A 16,492-nucleotide genomic window follows, 5' to 3' on the forward strand; every position below is an offset into this window, starting at 1 on the left:
CAGTCTGTATTTAAGGAAAGAAGACATTGTACAGGTTGTTACTGGTACATGAGAAATTCTGCTGCTACGGAATGCCACTGACATTGTTTTAGCCTACACCCAGTGGAGGTACCCATCTCCGCAGTCCCAAATTGCATGTTGTTAGTTCGTTTTGTAACTTAATTTGCACATTTAGAGTATAGATCGTATATACCATGCCTGTGTGAATTCAGGTACACACCAGGTGTATCTCCCATTTGAATTTTTAATGTTTAAGTTTGGTTTTCCCCTGCTCTTCTGGCAATAAATTCACACATTATATTGAAACTTTACTGTTAAACACCATGAATTGCTGTAACAAATGTGGTTGCAATTGTAGAGTATATTTTGTAACTCCATACCAACAGTAACATGCATCAAGAGCACTTTTTTGATGCAGATGAAACAGCTCAAATGACTCTGAGTCAATAACCAGACAAAAATGGACACTGCTGAAATGGGAGATATTAGGTATGGTAGCCAAAAATGCTTTCACAGAAGTAATAAAGATATTGAAGGTTTAGAAAAAGAGTTAGAAAGCATTGGATCTAGATAATTGAAGGCAAGCGACTGATGTTGTTAGAATTGTAGACTGAATACACAAGGCGGTATATTTTGAGGCATGGGGAGGTGGTTATGGTGCTTGACAACGTTAGATTTGGGAATGGTGAAGTCATGAAGTAATTAAACTTGTTAAATTGCCCTCCAAAGCTAAAAAACTATGCCATGCTTTGATTAGTAAGAGGATCAAAAGTTAGAAGGAGAAGAGTGTGGTTGAGACACATCAACCATGATCAAATGACAGAGCAGACTTGATGGGCAGAATGGTTTAATTCTGGTCCTATATCTTATGGTCCAATACTGTGCCAGGTAAAGAGCAAGGGTTTCAAAAATACTGATGGACAAAGTGACACTTTCCCTGATCTCTTTTTAAAGCAATAATCTTTTGTTTTTGAAAGTGGGGTCTTAAATCTTCACAGGTTCAGTCTTAGCCTGGACACATTGGTGGGTGCTGTTTTGGGCTTGAGGAGCCTTACATCTGTGTCATGTGGCAGCTGGTGGGCAGCTTGGATTGTGTGAGCTCCTTGTAGAGCTTTGTTGTAAGTAAGGGGCAGAAGCTTTGCTGCCTTTACAAATTCCTATAGAATCCCTAGTGTACATTCAGGGCCAGGAGCCAGCTTTATCTTTCTAATGCACTCTTGGTGGGATTATGGAAGGTTATGCAGAAAGGACCCTGGATATTTGACTTCTCTGGTTTAGAGTCCATCAAAATTAACAGTTTTGCTGCTGTAGTGACAGGATATACTCCCATCCATGGAGATTTGTTGGGACACTGTGTTACTCATTTTCTTTCAATTTATAGGGAAGTGGAACAATGTAAACGGAAACACTATGAAGAGAATGTGGATGATTCTCGAACCCGAATGGAAATCGCAAAGATAGAAGCCAGACACGTAAGGCCTATTTTCTTTGTTGTGAGTGTTTACGATTTGAACTCCAAAACTGTAATGTAGGTCTACCATTTTTGTGAATCCAGTAAAAGAATATTTTAGTTCATAGTTAAAATAATTTGAGTCATTTCCCACCAGCAATTAGATTACTTCTGTACCGGTTATTTTTCGTTTCAGAGTACACTTTACATTGGAAAATAGTGAATGTGACCTTAACTATTTAAGAAAACGAGGAGACAGGATATCATGAGTCAGTTGACTTTCTTTTTCTTTATTCATTGACGGGATGAGGGTATCTCTGGCTAGGCCAGCATTTAAAGCCCATCCCTAATTACCCAGAGGGCAGTTAAGAGTCAACCACATTGCTGTGGGTCTGGAGTCACATGTAGGCCAGGCCAGGTAAGGATGGCAGTTTCCTTCCCTAAAGGACATTAGTGAACTCGATAGTTTTATCCCCAACACTTGGTCATTGTTAGATTCTGAATTCCAAATTTTTGTCGAATTCAAATTCCACCATCTGCCATGGCGGGACTCAAACCCGGGTACCCAGAACATTACCTGGGTTTCTGGATTAATAGTCCAGTGATAGTACCACTAAACCATTGCCGCCTCCCAGCTTAACACCTATCATTGGAAATCTATAATGACAAAGGTTTTAGAGGGCCACTCTCGTAGCAGTCAGGCAGAGTCATCATGGTTTTGTGAAAGGGAAATCATATTTGACTAATTGAGGAAGTAATAAACAACTTGTCTAAAGAGGATGAGCTGAACTTAGATTTCCAGAAATTGTTGATAATGTGCCACACCAAAGATTACTATGTAAAATAGTAGCTCGAGATGTAGGGGGCAACATAGTAGTATGGGTCAAGGATTGGTCAATAACAGGAAATCAAAGGCATACAAGGGACATTTTTAGGCTGATAAGTAGGGTGCTACAGAGATCAGTGCTGGGGCCTCAATTATATGCAGTTTGCTCAGTGACTTGCATAAAGAGACTTATTGTACGGTTGCTAAATTTGCTCATGATCCAAAGAAATATAGGAAGATAATTTCTGAAGGGAATATAGGGAGACTGCAAAGGACTATGGATAAGCAAAGTAAGTGGGCAAAAGGTTGACAAATGAAGTACAATGTGGATGATTGTGAACTTGTTGACTTTGGCAAGAAGAAGAGAAAAACAGCATATTATTTAATGTAGAGAGGTTGCAGGATAGAGTTACACAAGGATCTGGTGACCTAGTAAATGAATTATAAACTGTGAATATGCATGTCCAGCAAGTGATTAGTAAAATGGAATGTTGTTACTTGTGGCTTGGGGCGTGGGATATGAAAATAGGGATGTTTTGCCACAGTCCTACAGAACATGGGTGAGACCACATCTGGAGAACAGTGTATAGTTTTAATCTCCTTTTTTTAAGAAAGGAAATAAATATATTAGAAACAATTCTGAGAAGGTTCCCACAGCTGACACTTGGGATAGGTAGATCATTGATCATCCTGTGAGGAAAGATTGGCCAGGCTTGGCTGGTATCTATTCAGGTTTAAGAGAATAAGAAATGATCTTCTTGAAACATAAAATCCTGAGGAGACTTGATGAAAGGATCTTTCCTTTTGTGGGGTAGACTAGAACAAGGGCTCACAGTTTAATAATAAGAGGCCTCCCATTTAGGACAGTAGTGAGGAGAATTATTTTTCAGAGGGTTGAGTGTCTTTGGAGCTCTTTTTTTCCTTGTACTTAACAAATTAGTAATATTTAATCATTGTATGTCATTTGTTCTATCACTTAACTACTTGATATATTCCGGTTCAAGATGGCGGAGTAGGGTTCCTGTGCCAGAGCTCATCCGCTCCGACTGCTATTCTTATTTTTTTTTCTCTTGTCTTTTTTAAAACCTTACTGACCTTGTCCTGAGTTTGGAAGGCATCGATGGCAGCGATAGTTGGCCCAGGACGTGGACCTTGAATGGTCTCAAGCAGGCCTGGACACAGGCCTGGAGTGGGGCAGCCATGGATCTCAAGCTTCCCCAGGGCGGAGAAGAGTGAGCCCTCTCTTGACTTTTCCAGAGCGAGCACAGGACCTGGAATCGGCAGCTGCTATATCGTCTGAGGCGACGTAGGCCCAGTGGCAAAAGATCATGTCTGAGGATCAGTGACTTCGTTGTTGGTCAGGTGGTGGTGGTGGAAGGATATGACACCAATATCAGCGAGATGGGCCAAGTGACTTTGATGTTGGTTGGTCCGGCGCAGGCAGCAGTGAGCCGGTGACTGAGGAGTATCAGCCCTGTGGGAATGATCGCCTGAGGATTGGTGACGTTGATGTTGCTTGGGTCTGGTGTAGATGGCAGAGTGATGAGCTGGCTCAGGATGGACTCTTTTCAGGCTATTTCTTTCTTTTTTTTTCTTTTTTCCTTATCCTTAAATTATTCAAAATGTAAGGTGACAAATGAAAACGTTTCACTGCATTTTACTGTATTACTGTAAAATACATGTGACAAATTCAAAATCATACTTGTTCTTCACATAAATTGTGAAATAAAATCATATTCCAGTGAAGGTGAGGTCATAGAATATTTTTCGGCCTGGGATAGAGAGATTCTTAATTAATAAGAGTCAAAGGTTGCAGGGGTTAGGTGGAAATATAACTTTGAGGCCACAGTCAGATCAGCCATTGTCTTAATGAAAGCTGGAACAGGCTCTTGGGGCTGAATGCCCTATTACTTGCTCCTAATTTGTTTGTTCATATGTTTTATACCTGGAGAAATTATTTTTTAATTTTTTTAATAAATAATAAATTGCATGTGGATTGCAATTTCGTTTTTCAATCATGTTTTTCTTGTGTTATTGGTTGGTTCTGTGTCCACATACTATCTACCATAAACAGACTGCCCCAGATCTAAGACTTAACAGTGAACACAGTAAATTGCTTCTCAAACTACATATAACATCTGCTATTATTCAGGCATCAGTAAATAACATATTTAGTTAACTTAATGCAGGCTAAATCATCATTCAAGTTTCCTTACTAATAGAAGTAACAGGATCAAAGCATGACAGAATACCATGAGAAGACTGGAATCTGTCTCAAAAGTATTATATTATTTTCAGTATCTTAGTTGTGACAATGAAGTAGCTTTTTCTTGATGAATGAGACATTTTCGGATGTTCTTTGGTAATTTGAATGCTCTTTCACACTATCTTTTGGGATTAGGCTTTACACATTAATTACTGTTAGAAAATAAAGATTCAAATACTTTGGCCATGACATTGACATTGTAACAGTGACTATGTTCCAAAAATATTTAAATGACTAAAGTGCTTTGGGAAATTGAATTATTGAAAGACACTATATAAATGCCAGTTAGCTTCCAGTGTTGATAGATCTGGATGCACTTCTGCAAGAACTGAGACATTTATCCATTATCCTTTCATGTAAAGATGTTGCTTCAGAGGTTAAGCAAACAGTATCTGAAATCTTGGCAGGCAGTGGAATAATGGCAAGTAATGGACGCTTTCTTCATTTCATCGAAACAAGCAGTTATAAGAAAAACTACAATACAAAGTGCTGGAAGTATTTTTGGACATAGAAACAGAGTTAATGTTTCTAGTTCAATGACTTCTTCAAACGCTGAAACTAATATCAGTATTACGAATGCTGTATTCATCAGTGTTTTAGTTATGATACTTTATCAAAGGGAATCACTTTCGCTAACGAATGTGTGTTTATTACACGTACCTGGCTAATGAAATGTAGTTTTCATTTTAAATTCTTGTTGCTTAAAAGCAAAGAAAAAATGTACAGACGAAACTCAATTATCCGAAAATCGGATTATCCGAATGCAATCTCGAGGTCCTGATAGAAACATTACATTAAAGACATGTTTCCAGCAGTGATGTCGTCTTTTGTTTACAGTCATTAAACAGGCACTGTCTCCAAATGGCTGACTGCCTGCCCTCTCTCTCCCCACACTTTCCCTGGAGTTCTACACAGGGGTGTATCCTAAACCCTCCCCTTTCCAGGATTAATCCCTCCAACATTGTCCTGTACAGGGCAAACATGGAACCTGTCAAAAAGTTGTGTGTGTCGCTGCGTGTGCGCTATTTGGAGACTTACCCCACAAAGGCAGCTGCAGCAGCAGTCTTGTTGGTGTGCAGTCCGGATGCCCCAGAGAGGGGCCAGTGTGGACGCGGGGCGTTGGAGCAGAGGCTCACGTGGTTTGTGCTGGGGGTGGGGTTGGGCTGGGTTTGGGGGCGGAGTTGGACTGGATTGGAGGGTGGAGTTGAACCGGGTTGGGGGGACGTGGGACGGGATTGGACCGGATTGGGGAGCGGGGCTGGCGCGCTGTGTACTGCTGCAGTCTCTTGAATAGGGAGGAGACTTCAAAACTCCAAGCCCCAGAGGAAAGGCATTTAATCGATTTTCCAGATAATCGATTATCCGACCGAAATAGTGCCCGCCCATCACGTTCGGATAATCGAGTTTCCACTGTATTACTTTTGTACTGTGTGTACAACTATCTGAGGTTGAAGAAAGAACAACTGGCATTTATCTAGTGTCTGTCAATAACTCAGAATTTCCCAAAGCGCTTTAGTCATTTAAATATTTTTGAAACGTAGTCACTGTTACAATGTCAATGTCATGGTCAAAGCATTTGAATCTTTATTTTTCTAACAGTAATTAAAATATAAATCAGTCTTTAAAGGACTGATTTTAATGGATGTTATTGTATAGCAATATTGCATTTACTGTTGGAAGGTGGATGGGTACATGAACAGGACGGTTTAGAGGGATATGGGCCAAGTGCTAGCAAATGGGTCTGGATTGGGTTGGGATGTCTGGGCGGCATGGACAAGTTGGACCGAAAGGTCTGTTTCTGTGCTGTGCATCTCTATGACTCTGTGATCTTTTTGGATTTAATCATCTATTTTATTCTTGTTCTTCTTGGCTCTTGTGCTTCAGGTTATGCTCATCAGTAATCCTTGACTCTCTGCTTCCTAGTGAATGTTTTGACTTGCTCTGATATGTTTCAACATGGCTGGGATGACAAAAGAAAATTAGGAATGCTTGTGGTGGCACTTCAGTACCACGTTGGGAACCTCCCTGTCCTAGAAAGGCAGCAAACTGACACCGCAGTGAGATCTTGTTATCAGCTAAAGTCTGAAATAAATATTCAATAGTAAAGTGATAGAACAAATTTCAGCAAGGCATACAGTGATTAAAGGCTGCTAATTTGCAAAGGACAATACTGTTTGCATCTCTTTTGATAAAGCTACATTAGAATTGCTCTATTAAATAATGTTGCTTTTAAATTGCTTTTCCTGGTTGACTACAGGAATTATCTGATACAAGAATTCCTGGTTGACTACAAGAGGTTCTCTCTTCAAAGACTAGATCATTCAGTGACCTGATAAAAGAAGCTTGAAAATGCCCTGAAACAGTAACTGGATTTTTTTATTCAGTGTTTCAAGAGTGTGCTGGATCATGGTGACACCTTGCATTTAACACATGAAAAACACTTTTCACTTTTTATATACATGTGATAAATCTAAAATAATTTTTAAATGTATTCTACCTGTCCTAAAGACCTTCAGTTCCAGTTCTTTACATTCACAATATCTAAATTGGCATATTTTTAGTACCCCCTTTCAATTCTCTGTTGTCAACTGTTGGCATGCACATAGGCCTATTATGCCGATTATAATATTTGCCGCCTCCCTTAAACAAACCATTTTGTAACCAATTGAGCGGTTATATATTGTGTTGAACTGAGATATGACTTCGGTGATGAAGCTGAATTTAGTTTTCTGTTATTTGTGACAACCACAAACCAAATTAAGTATTGGTTTGTCTTGTTTCATTTTTATTAACCACCTCATTGGCTTCAATACAGCTGATTTGACCATCACTTGATATGTCTCTTAGAAAAGGCTTATCATTTGAATAAACAAATACTACTTAATGTCAACAGATAAAGGGAAGTATGTCCGTTGCCTCCCTGCATGTATTTTCCCTGCTGTAGTTGGATTGTGTCCCACACTCCCCTTGTTTGCATGGTCACTCTTAAGAGGAAGGAAAGAACAACAAACTTTATGGTTTACTACACAAGAAAAATGTACAGTAATCTAATTTACTCCCTTTATTTGTAAAGTGCTTCTGAATTGATAAATCTTGGGAATGCATGCTAATTTGATTTACTTTTAGACAGAAACTGATTTTGTAATTGTGCTTTATATTGATAATGTATATTGTGATTTGCTTAAGTTCATGCTTAATCATTCATTTTACTTCCATTTCACAGGACAAGTACATGAATGAAATGGATGATTTATTCTCCCAGGTGGATGAAAAGAGAAAGGTGGGTTGCTAAATGGGGAATTAGAGATTTATGCAATCGTTGTGTATATGCTAGTTTTTATTGGCATCAAAATATTTGTTATTCATACAACCCAAATGTGTTCATGCTGTACAGAATAGTGTCTCAGTGTCGAAGATAAAATCCAATAAAGACATTCTATTCACCACAGACCAAGTGGATGAAAAGAGAATTGTTTTATGTTGTTGCTTACCCTGGGGCATTACGTGGCAGCAGAAGGAGTTGTTGATGTTGGCTGCTCATTGTCTGGCTGGGACAGCCTGGACAGTCCTTGTACTTTTTGACATATGTTTATATTTAAATCATGCTGTTGGGGCTTTCTTTGCTTCTCTTTTTAATCCCCAAAGATAGAGAAAGTAAACCAAAGGCAGGTGGCAGATGTAGTGAAGGGGCAATGGCAGATGTAGCAAAGGGGCAGTGAACAGGGTAGAATACATATGATGATGAATCCGCTGATGATTCACCATGAATGAAAGAACATAAAATGGTAATTAACCAATTGGTGGTGATGTGACACAAGAACAAATTTATCATTTGTTTTATACCTGGCTTTATGGAAAGATGTGGATATATAGACTTGACTGAATTCATTCATGAAATGGAGGGATGAGTTAACTGCATTGTTACTGCACAGGTGAAAGGGAGGGGGGGGGTGTCATATTAGAATGGGTAGAAGATTGGTGAGCCAACTGCGCCAGTGGTAGTTTGGCGCACCGATCTTTACACCGCTGAAGCTAGATGCCAACTCGCGGACACCTCCTCCTCCTGCCCCCTTGACCATGACCCCACCTCACACCACCAAACCATCATCTCCCAGACCATCCATAACCTCATCACCTCAGGAGATCTCCCATCCACTGCCTCCAACCTCATAGTCCCACAACCCTGCACCGCCCGTTTCTACCTCCTACCCAAAATCCACAAACGCGACTGCCCCGGCCGACCCATTGTCTCAGCCTGCTCTTGCACCACCGAACTCATCTCTGCAGACCTCAACACTGTCCTGTCCCCCTTAGTCCAAGAACTCCCCACCTACGTTTGGGACACCACCCACGCCCTCCACCTCCTCCATGATTTTCGCTTCCCCGGCCTCCAACGCCTTATCTTCACCATGGACATCCAGTCCCTATACACCTCCATCCCCCATCACGAAGGCCTCCAAGCCCTCCGCTTCTTCCTCTCCCGCCGACCCAACCAGTACCCTTCCACTGACACCCTCCTTCGACTGACTGAACTGGTCCTCACTCTTAACAACTTCTCCTTCCAATCCTCCCACTTCCTCCAAACCAAAGGAGTAGTCATGGGCACCCGCATGGGCCCCAGCTATGCCTGCCTCTTCGTCGGATATGTGGAACAGTCCATCTTCCGCAGCTACACTGACACCACCCCCCGCCTTTTCCTCCACTACATCGATGATTGTATTGGCGCTACCTCGTGCTCCCACGAGGAGGTTGAACAGTTCATCCACTTTACTAACACCTTCCACCCCAACCTCAAATTTACCTGGCCCGTTTCAGACTCCTCCCTCCCCTTCCTAGACCTCTCCATTTCTATCTCAGGCGACTGACTCAACACAGACATTTACTACAAACCGATCTACTCCCATAGCTACCTAGATTATACCTTCTCCCACCCTGCCCCCTGTAAAAACAGCATCCCATATTCCCAATTCCTCTGCCTCCGCCGCATCTGCTCCCAGGAGGACCAATTCCACTACCGAACAACTCAAATGGCCTCCTTCAAAGACTGCAATTTCCCCTCCGACGTGGTCGATGACGCTCTCCACTGCATCTCCTCCACTTCACGCACCTCCGCCCTTGAACCCCGCCCCTCCAATCGCCACCAGGACAGAACCCCACTGGTCCTCACCCTCCACCCCACCAACCTCCGGATACATCGTATCATCCTCCGTCATTTCCGCCACCTCCAGACAGACCCTACCACCAGGGATATATTTCCCTTTCCACTCGTATCAGCATTCAGGAGAGACCACTCCCTCCGCGACTCCCTCGTCAGGTCCGCACCCCCCACCAACCCAACCTCCACTCTCTGCACCTTCCCCTGCAACTGCAAGAAGTGCAAAACTTGCGCCCACACCTCCCCCCTCACCTCCCTCCAAGGCCACAATGGATCCTTCTATATCCATCGCAAATTCACCTGCACCTCCACACACATCATTTACTGTATCCGCTGCAACCGATGTGGTCTCCTCTACATTGGGGAGACAGGCCGCCTACTTGTGGAACATTTCAGGGAACACCTCTGGGACACGCGCACCAACCAACCCAACCGCCCCGTGGCTGAACACTTTAACTCCCCCTCCCACTCCGCCAATGACATGCAGGTCTTTGGCCTCCTCCATCACCAGACCCTGGCCACACACTGCCTGGAGGAAGAGCGCCTCATCTTTCGCCTAGGAACTCTCCAACCACACGGGATGAATGTCGATTTCTCCAGGTTCCCCATTTCCCCTCCCCCCACCTTGTCTCAGTCCCAACCCTTGGATTCAGCACCGCCCTCTTGACCTACAATCTTCTTCTCGACCTCTCCGCCCCCATCCCCTCTCCGGCCTATCACTCTCACCCTCACCTCCTTCCACCTATTGTATTCCCAGCGCCCCTCCCCCCTACCTTTTATCTCAGCCCGCTTGGCACACCAGCCTCATTCCTGAAGAAGGGCTTATGCCCAAAACGTCGATTCTCCTGCTCCTCGGATGCTGCCTGGTGTTTTTCCAGCACCACATTTTTCAACTATAATCACTCCCATGGCAATAACCTCAATTGCCATGCCTAGTGCCAGATTTGCAATGCATTATTACCTGTGTCTTACTGGATGAAATTTTTCAGGTTACACACATATCTGAACAATCTTTCATTTTTGTGCTTTCACTCTTGCAGTAGGGATCTGAAAGTTCAATTTCATAAAATCCATAAACTCTCAAATTCACAGTTTCAGAAACTTCCCACTGCCTAGAGAAAGCAACCAATACAATTAAAGACCCCTCCCACCCTGGTTACATGCTGTTCCAGCATGCAGAAGGTACAAAAGTTTGAAATCGCACATTAACAGCTTCTTCTCTGCTGTTATCAGACTTATGATCAGATCTCTCGTGTGTTAGAGTTGGCCATCCTCTGTGCACACTCTTTACCTGTAACACTATATTCTACTTTCTATCTTATTACCCCGACATGCTTACGTAAGGCATGATTTGACTGACTAACACGCAAAACAATACTTTTCACTGTATTCCAGTTCCTCTGACAATAATAAATAAAATCAAATTCTGTAGAAATGCTACTAATGTGAAATTTATAATTGATTAAAAGGATCTGATCTTAAGCCCGCTTCCACCAGTGAGATTTGAACCCTTGCTAAATTTGGCATACTTTGGCCAGAGTTGAGATGTCTACCACTATACAAGAGTCGGGTGGAGACTGGGACAAGGAAAGAATTTAACGAAGGGATACAGATTTTTTAAAATTTTGAAATGGCGTAAAGGGTAATGGGAAGTAGGCAGGAATGAGGAGTTGAGGCACAACTCAGATCATCCATGATCATATTAATTGACTGAGAATGGAAGGGTTAAATTGCCTACACATCGTTCTGCGCTCTGTCCCGAGTTTGTTTTTTGTTTCAGTCTTGCTATTTCTAAACTATTTGTCAATTTCTAAATTTTCCCTGTAAATTTCTGAGAGACTATTTGCAGAATTTAAGATGATTCTCTTGGCATTATTATGAATGATTCTATACACAAGTTGCCACCATATAACTTCATAATTGTTTTGATAAAAATGATGGACCCAAACCTCATATCTTACAATTTCCTGTTTGCCTGGGTAATTACAACTGCCTTGTAGACCATGAGCTTGGTGCTGAGTTTGAGGGCTCAGACTTCAAGCAGTGCAATCCCTCTCATATCCAAAGGCTGCACTGGCACATTGGAGTCAATATTCAGTTTCAGTTATCTGCTCTCGCTAGAAGGAGGCTTCCCAGGAATGGGAAATGATCGACATTGTCCAGGGGCGTCATCATAGATTTTGATGGTTCGTGATTGGGCAAGAGGAGGCTGGTAGAGAATCTTTGTTTTCCAGATATTAGCTTAAGACTCGGTCTCTCATTCCATGAATGTGTAGATGATGGTTTGTAGCTAAGCCTCCGAGTGTGTGCACGCGCATGCATTGTTTTTACAGCTCAGCTTGAAGACCGAAGTTGGAGATGGTCTTGGTTCTGGCCTGGAGGAGTCGAAGATTGAAGAGTTTTCGCTCATCCTACAGGTAGCTCCACCCTTCGTGGGGTACCCTTCAAGGAGATGGGGTGAAATGTTGTAGCGAACAAAATGGAGAAGAGCATCGGTGTAATGAAACAGCCTTATTCGACTTTGCACTTGTTGTGGCCCTTGGTGAATCTGCTGGTGAGGAATGTGTCATTGTGAAACAGGTAGAGAATGGTGAGGAACTTTCTCAGACTCTGAATTTGAGGAGGATATTCCTCAGTTCCTCACAGTTGACAGAGTTGAAGACCCATGTGCAGTTGAAGAAGGCTGTGTACTGTGATTGGTGCTGTTCCTTGGACTTTTGGAATTTGTTGTGCACTGGAAATCATGTTCATTGTACCTCTTGATGGGCAGAAGTCACATTGATACATGGAGGAGCTTTTCAGTCACTGAGGATTCTCACAATGGCCTTTCAGTGGCAGACAATAGAAAAATCTCTCTGTAATTTCCACAGTTGGATCTATCTACTGTCTTGAACCTGGTCATAATGATAGTGTCTCAGATCTCATGGGCTGTTCTCTTCTCTCCAGACAAGGATGATGAGGTTACAGGTTCATGTTAAATGTGTCCCTCAGAGTGTTTGATACAGAAAACCAATTGATATACCAATAGGTAGCAGAATATCCTCGTATTGCTATCCTATAGCTAATCTGATCTTCTTTGTTCTGTGTAGAAACGAGATATTCCTGATTACCTATGTGGAAAAATCAGTTTTGAGTTGATGAGAGAGCCATGCATCACACCAAGTGGGATTACATACGACAGAAAAGATATAGAGGAACACCTTCAGGTCAGGAAAGGAAAAACAAATTGTGCCATTTATGAAACATTATGATCCTCCACTGTACATCAAAGCCAACGCATTTAATCTATGCTTTTTTTTCAGCGGGTAGGGCACTTTGATCCTGTAACGCGAAGCCCTTTGACTCAAGAACAGTTGATTCCAAATCTGGCTATGAAGGAGGTAATAGATGCATTTATATCAGAAAATGGCTGGGTGGAAGAATACTGAACTGGATTTAACAGCATCAGAACTTGCACATTTGCACTGCAACGGCAACTCGATGACTTGTACTAACCAGATGAGTGAGAGTGAGCAAGCCACAGAGCCCGAGCGAGGGAGAAAAAGGGGATGTGCAGGGGACATCTGTGGCTATGTGCCTGATGGGTCACTTATTATTTTGCTTGTTTAAATTTCTTTACATGCATGTATGTAAATCTCATTTGCCACAGAAAATCTGAACCTTGAACGATTATTAAAGTGTTTCTGGCTCTTTAATAATGCTTGGTGCAGTGGGGATAGTCTCTTTCACTCGATTTTGGTTTCTTTATCTTTTTTAATCATGTGATAAATTAAGTGAATTCTGTTCTGTAGGACTTTGAGATGAGCTTTGATTGTGAAATGTTGTATCTGATTTCTGTAAGTCCCTGACATTAAGTGCACTTGAGCAGTTTGTATGCCTGAACGTGTAATATATCTCCATTCACATTTGGCAGATTTAAGTTTATTTTATTCACCATTTAAATTTCAATCCTTGCCCCTTTCCCTCATTTAGGTCTGTTTGCCGTCATAATGCTTTGCCTTTCAGCTGGTAGGCTTGTTCAGCTGGAATCCAAGCAGAGTTCTCTGTGTTTGCTGTCTATATGGTCATCACCTGGTGTATCTCAAGAAGACAGTGTAGAATTGTGCAGTGAAATTTAACGCTGCTTTTGGTGCTGGTGCTGGGTTTGCTTCAGATAGGTGGTATCCACCTACAGGGAGCGAATTTGAGATTGATGTGTGGCAGTTCTTTTCTGGAGTTGCTCTTGGTGACTGCACCCGAATCCAGCCATAAACATCTTGTTGAGCGGTTTGTTCTTTACTGAAATTTCTGTGGATCCATAGCTCACCAGTGTAACACCTGCAAGACATGCCAGTGATAAACAAGCAGTCCCAAGGAAAGAGGCCAGTGATATGAATTGAAGGTAAAGTCTGTGATTATGTTTTGGAAAGTTTTATTACACATATACCATGGATCATTTTAGATCAGCCGCTAAAGCAACATGCTCATCTGTGCCTAAAGTAAAGTGGTGACTAGAAGCTGTTCAGGTAGTTTGTCCATTAGTAAGAGTAGTTCAATAACTCATAACAAATGTAATAAACCGTTAATGCTCAGTCACTGAAAACTAAAGCAGAAACACTTGAATTCAAAGAAATGCAATCTATTCAACAGACCTTTGGACTTCTCCCTCCCTCCCTGCCTATCATTCCCCTCACACACCCCCCACACAAACATATTTTTAGATAGGAAGGTAACTGTGAAGTCTGCAAATTTCAATTGCTTTCCCATGTGTTTTTGTCCTATCTTTAAAAAAGGGTTACTGAAAAACGTTAGCCCAGGAAATCCCTGACTTTAATGTCTTTCTAGCAGTATTTAACATAGCAATCTGAGGTTTCTGATCAATTTTATTTTTAATACTTTTCAGAAAATCAGAATCTGGCACATCTGAATGCAAGTATTAAAATATTCACATTTTTAGGTTGGTACGTCCCTCTTAAAGGGAGTATTCATTACCTTAATAAAATTATAAATGATTGTAATTTTGGTTATCGTGTAAATTATTCATTCTGTAACTGCCCATATCCTCCCCTCTTCCTCTACACATTTACTTACTTCTGATCTTTTCAATGGATATGGTAGTGAGATATCACAGCAAAGTGTGGGTTTCTGTACTGATGATATCTCATTGCACTGAAGGATTATTGGGATGGAGAATGTTATTTGATGTTGCATCATCTTGGGTGTGTTATAGCTTTGGGTTTTTTTTCTGCTGCCACTGGGATTTTGGACACTGATTAGTTCATATCCCTGAGTACAATCAGGAACTCAAGGCCAAGAAATAAGTTTTGCTTTGTGTACCTGCTTTGGGTGAAATGGGCTATTCTAGCTTTCCATGTACAGTTGCTCCCATAGCTTCATTTTTTTGTTTGTTTCCAACCATGTAACGTGGGTAAAAGTGACCAGAGATTTACAACTGCAGTGATTTCAGTTCAGTTTTATTTTGATGATTAAATATTTAATGTATGAATTTCGAGGCACCTGAAGTCACCTTTGTGTTTTGTGTATGCTTTATTAAATAGATGAAGAATTAAACAGTTGTTAAAATATCAGAGTTTACATGCAGTATCTGGTTTGTATTGCTGTGTAGATGATTTGGATTTGAAGCATGGCTGAAGTTACTGTTTCATATCTTAAACTGTGGAGCGGATACTCCACTGCACCAAAGTCAATTCAAAAATGATCACTTCTGTGTAGTCCCCATGCAGTAAAGAACGTGACTGACCTGATTGTTCTTCATTTACTATTGCTCTGTATGAAGGGCAAGTTTTGCTCTAAACCGGCTTTTTAAAAATAAATTCTAAACATTAGTCTTGCCCACCTCCCTTCACCTTGGTTCATCAACATCCAATCCTAAGAGGAGAATGGCCTAAATTGAGTTTTCTGCATGCTGTCCTGATCAGTGACCCTAAGATAATTTGGACATGGCTAGGAAACATTGCTGGTATAGGAATCAAGATTTTGCATCCCAGCCAACATATGGAACAAACTGAATGTATTGTTTAACTGTTACAGCTATTCACGTTTCATGAATTGCATCCTGGGTGTGTAAACCTCCTGACTGAAACTATTTTAAGATGCCTTTTGCTGTGGATTGGAGGCATCTATCTAATTAGCTGTCTGAGAGAGAAAACCATCCTCAATCTGGATTGGATTTAATACTGTCTAAGACTTGAAGAGTCACTGTTTGTTTAATAGTGTGTTAACTAGTGATAATAATTAAAGGAGTTTTCCAATCTACAGTGAATTCCAGAAATTGATTAATGTTACCTGATAGTTTCTGATTAGGAGTAAAACCATATGACCTAATAAACTAACACATGTTTCTTACATGTCATGGGAACAATTGATTATTGTTGACTCTTTTTCCTCCTTAGTTCTTGTGTGTGAATGTAATGGAGGTACTTTCTTTGGAAAATTCACTTGCTCGTGAATTTATCTTAATCACTTTTGTCCCTCCCATCATCCCAGTTGATAGTTAACTTCCCAGAATTCTGACAAAGCTAACCCATTCACAAAGCTTTGCAAGAATGATCTGGAGGGTTAATTTTTCTGCAGTTCTCTTCGTATTCCACAGATCATGCCAGGATCGATAACTGATATTGTCTAAGAGCTGAATTGGATTTTTGAGCACCTATAATTGGGCTATTGGGACCTGGCTTTGGGTGGATGGTAGAAATATTGATAACACAATTGACCATGGGATCATTTCCTATCTGGCCTTGTTTGTATGAAAGAATGATTCTTCTTGAGTTGATCAAACTGTTGAAACTCAAGCTG

The 16,492-nt window shown here is 41.3% G+C and overlaps 1 protein-coding gene across 2 annotated transcripts in view; it reads left to right on the plus strand.

The window, feature by feature from the left end:
* Positions 1–16,060, plus strand: part of stub1 (STIP1 homology and U-Box containing protein 1) — a 41,824-nt gene extending 25,764 nt beyond the window's left edge. For both annotated transcript variants that reach the window (XM_087997656.1, XM_087997657.1), the window contains 4 exons: positions 1,382–1,472; positions 7,766–7,822; positions 12,787–12,903; positions 13,000–16,060. In XM_087997656.1, coding sequence (XP_087853782.1) covers positions 1,382–1,472; positions 7,766–7,822; positions 12,787–12,903; positions 13,000–13,125 — 391 coding nt within the window. In that variant the 3' untranslated portion in view covers positions 13,126–16,060. The remainder of the gene's footprint in view (positions 1–1,381; positions 1,473–7,765; positions 7,823–12,786; positions 12,904–12,999) is intronic.
* The last annotated feature ends 432 nt before the right edge of the window (positions 16,061–16,492 follow it).

This window comes from Chiloscyllium plagiosum, unplaced genomic scaffold (assembly GCF_037043375.1).
Source record: "Chiloscyllium plagiosum isolate Xiang-an unplaced genomic scaffold, Cpla_swu_hap1 HiC_scaffold_20, whole genome shotgun sequence".
NCBI classification, from domain to species: Eukaryota; Metazoa; Chordata; class Chondrichthyes; order Orectolobiformes; family Hemiscylliidae; genus Chiloscyllium; species Chiloscyllium plagiosum.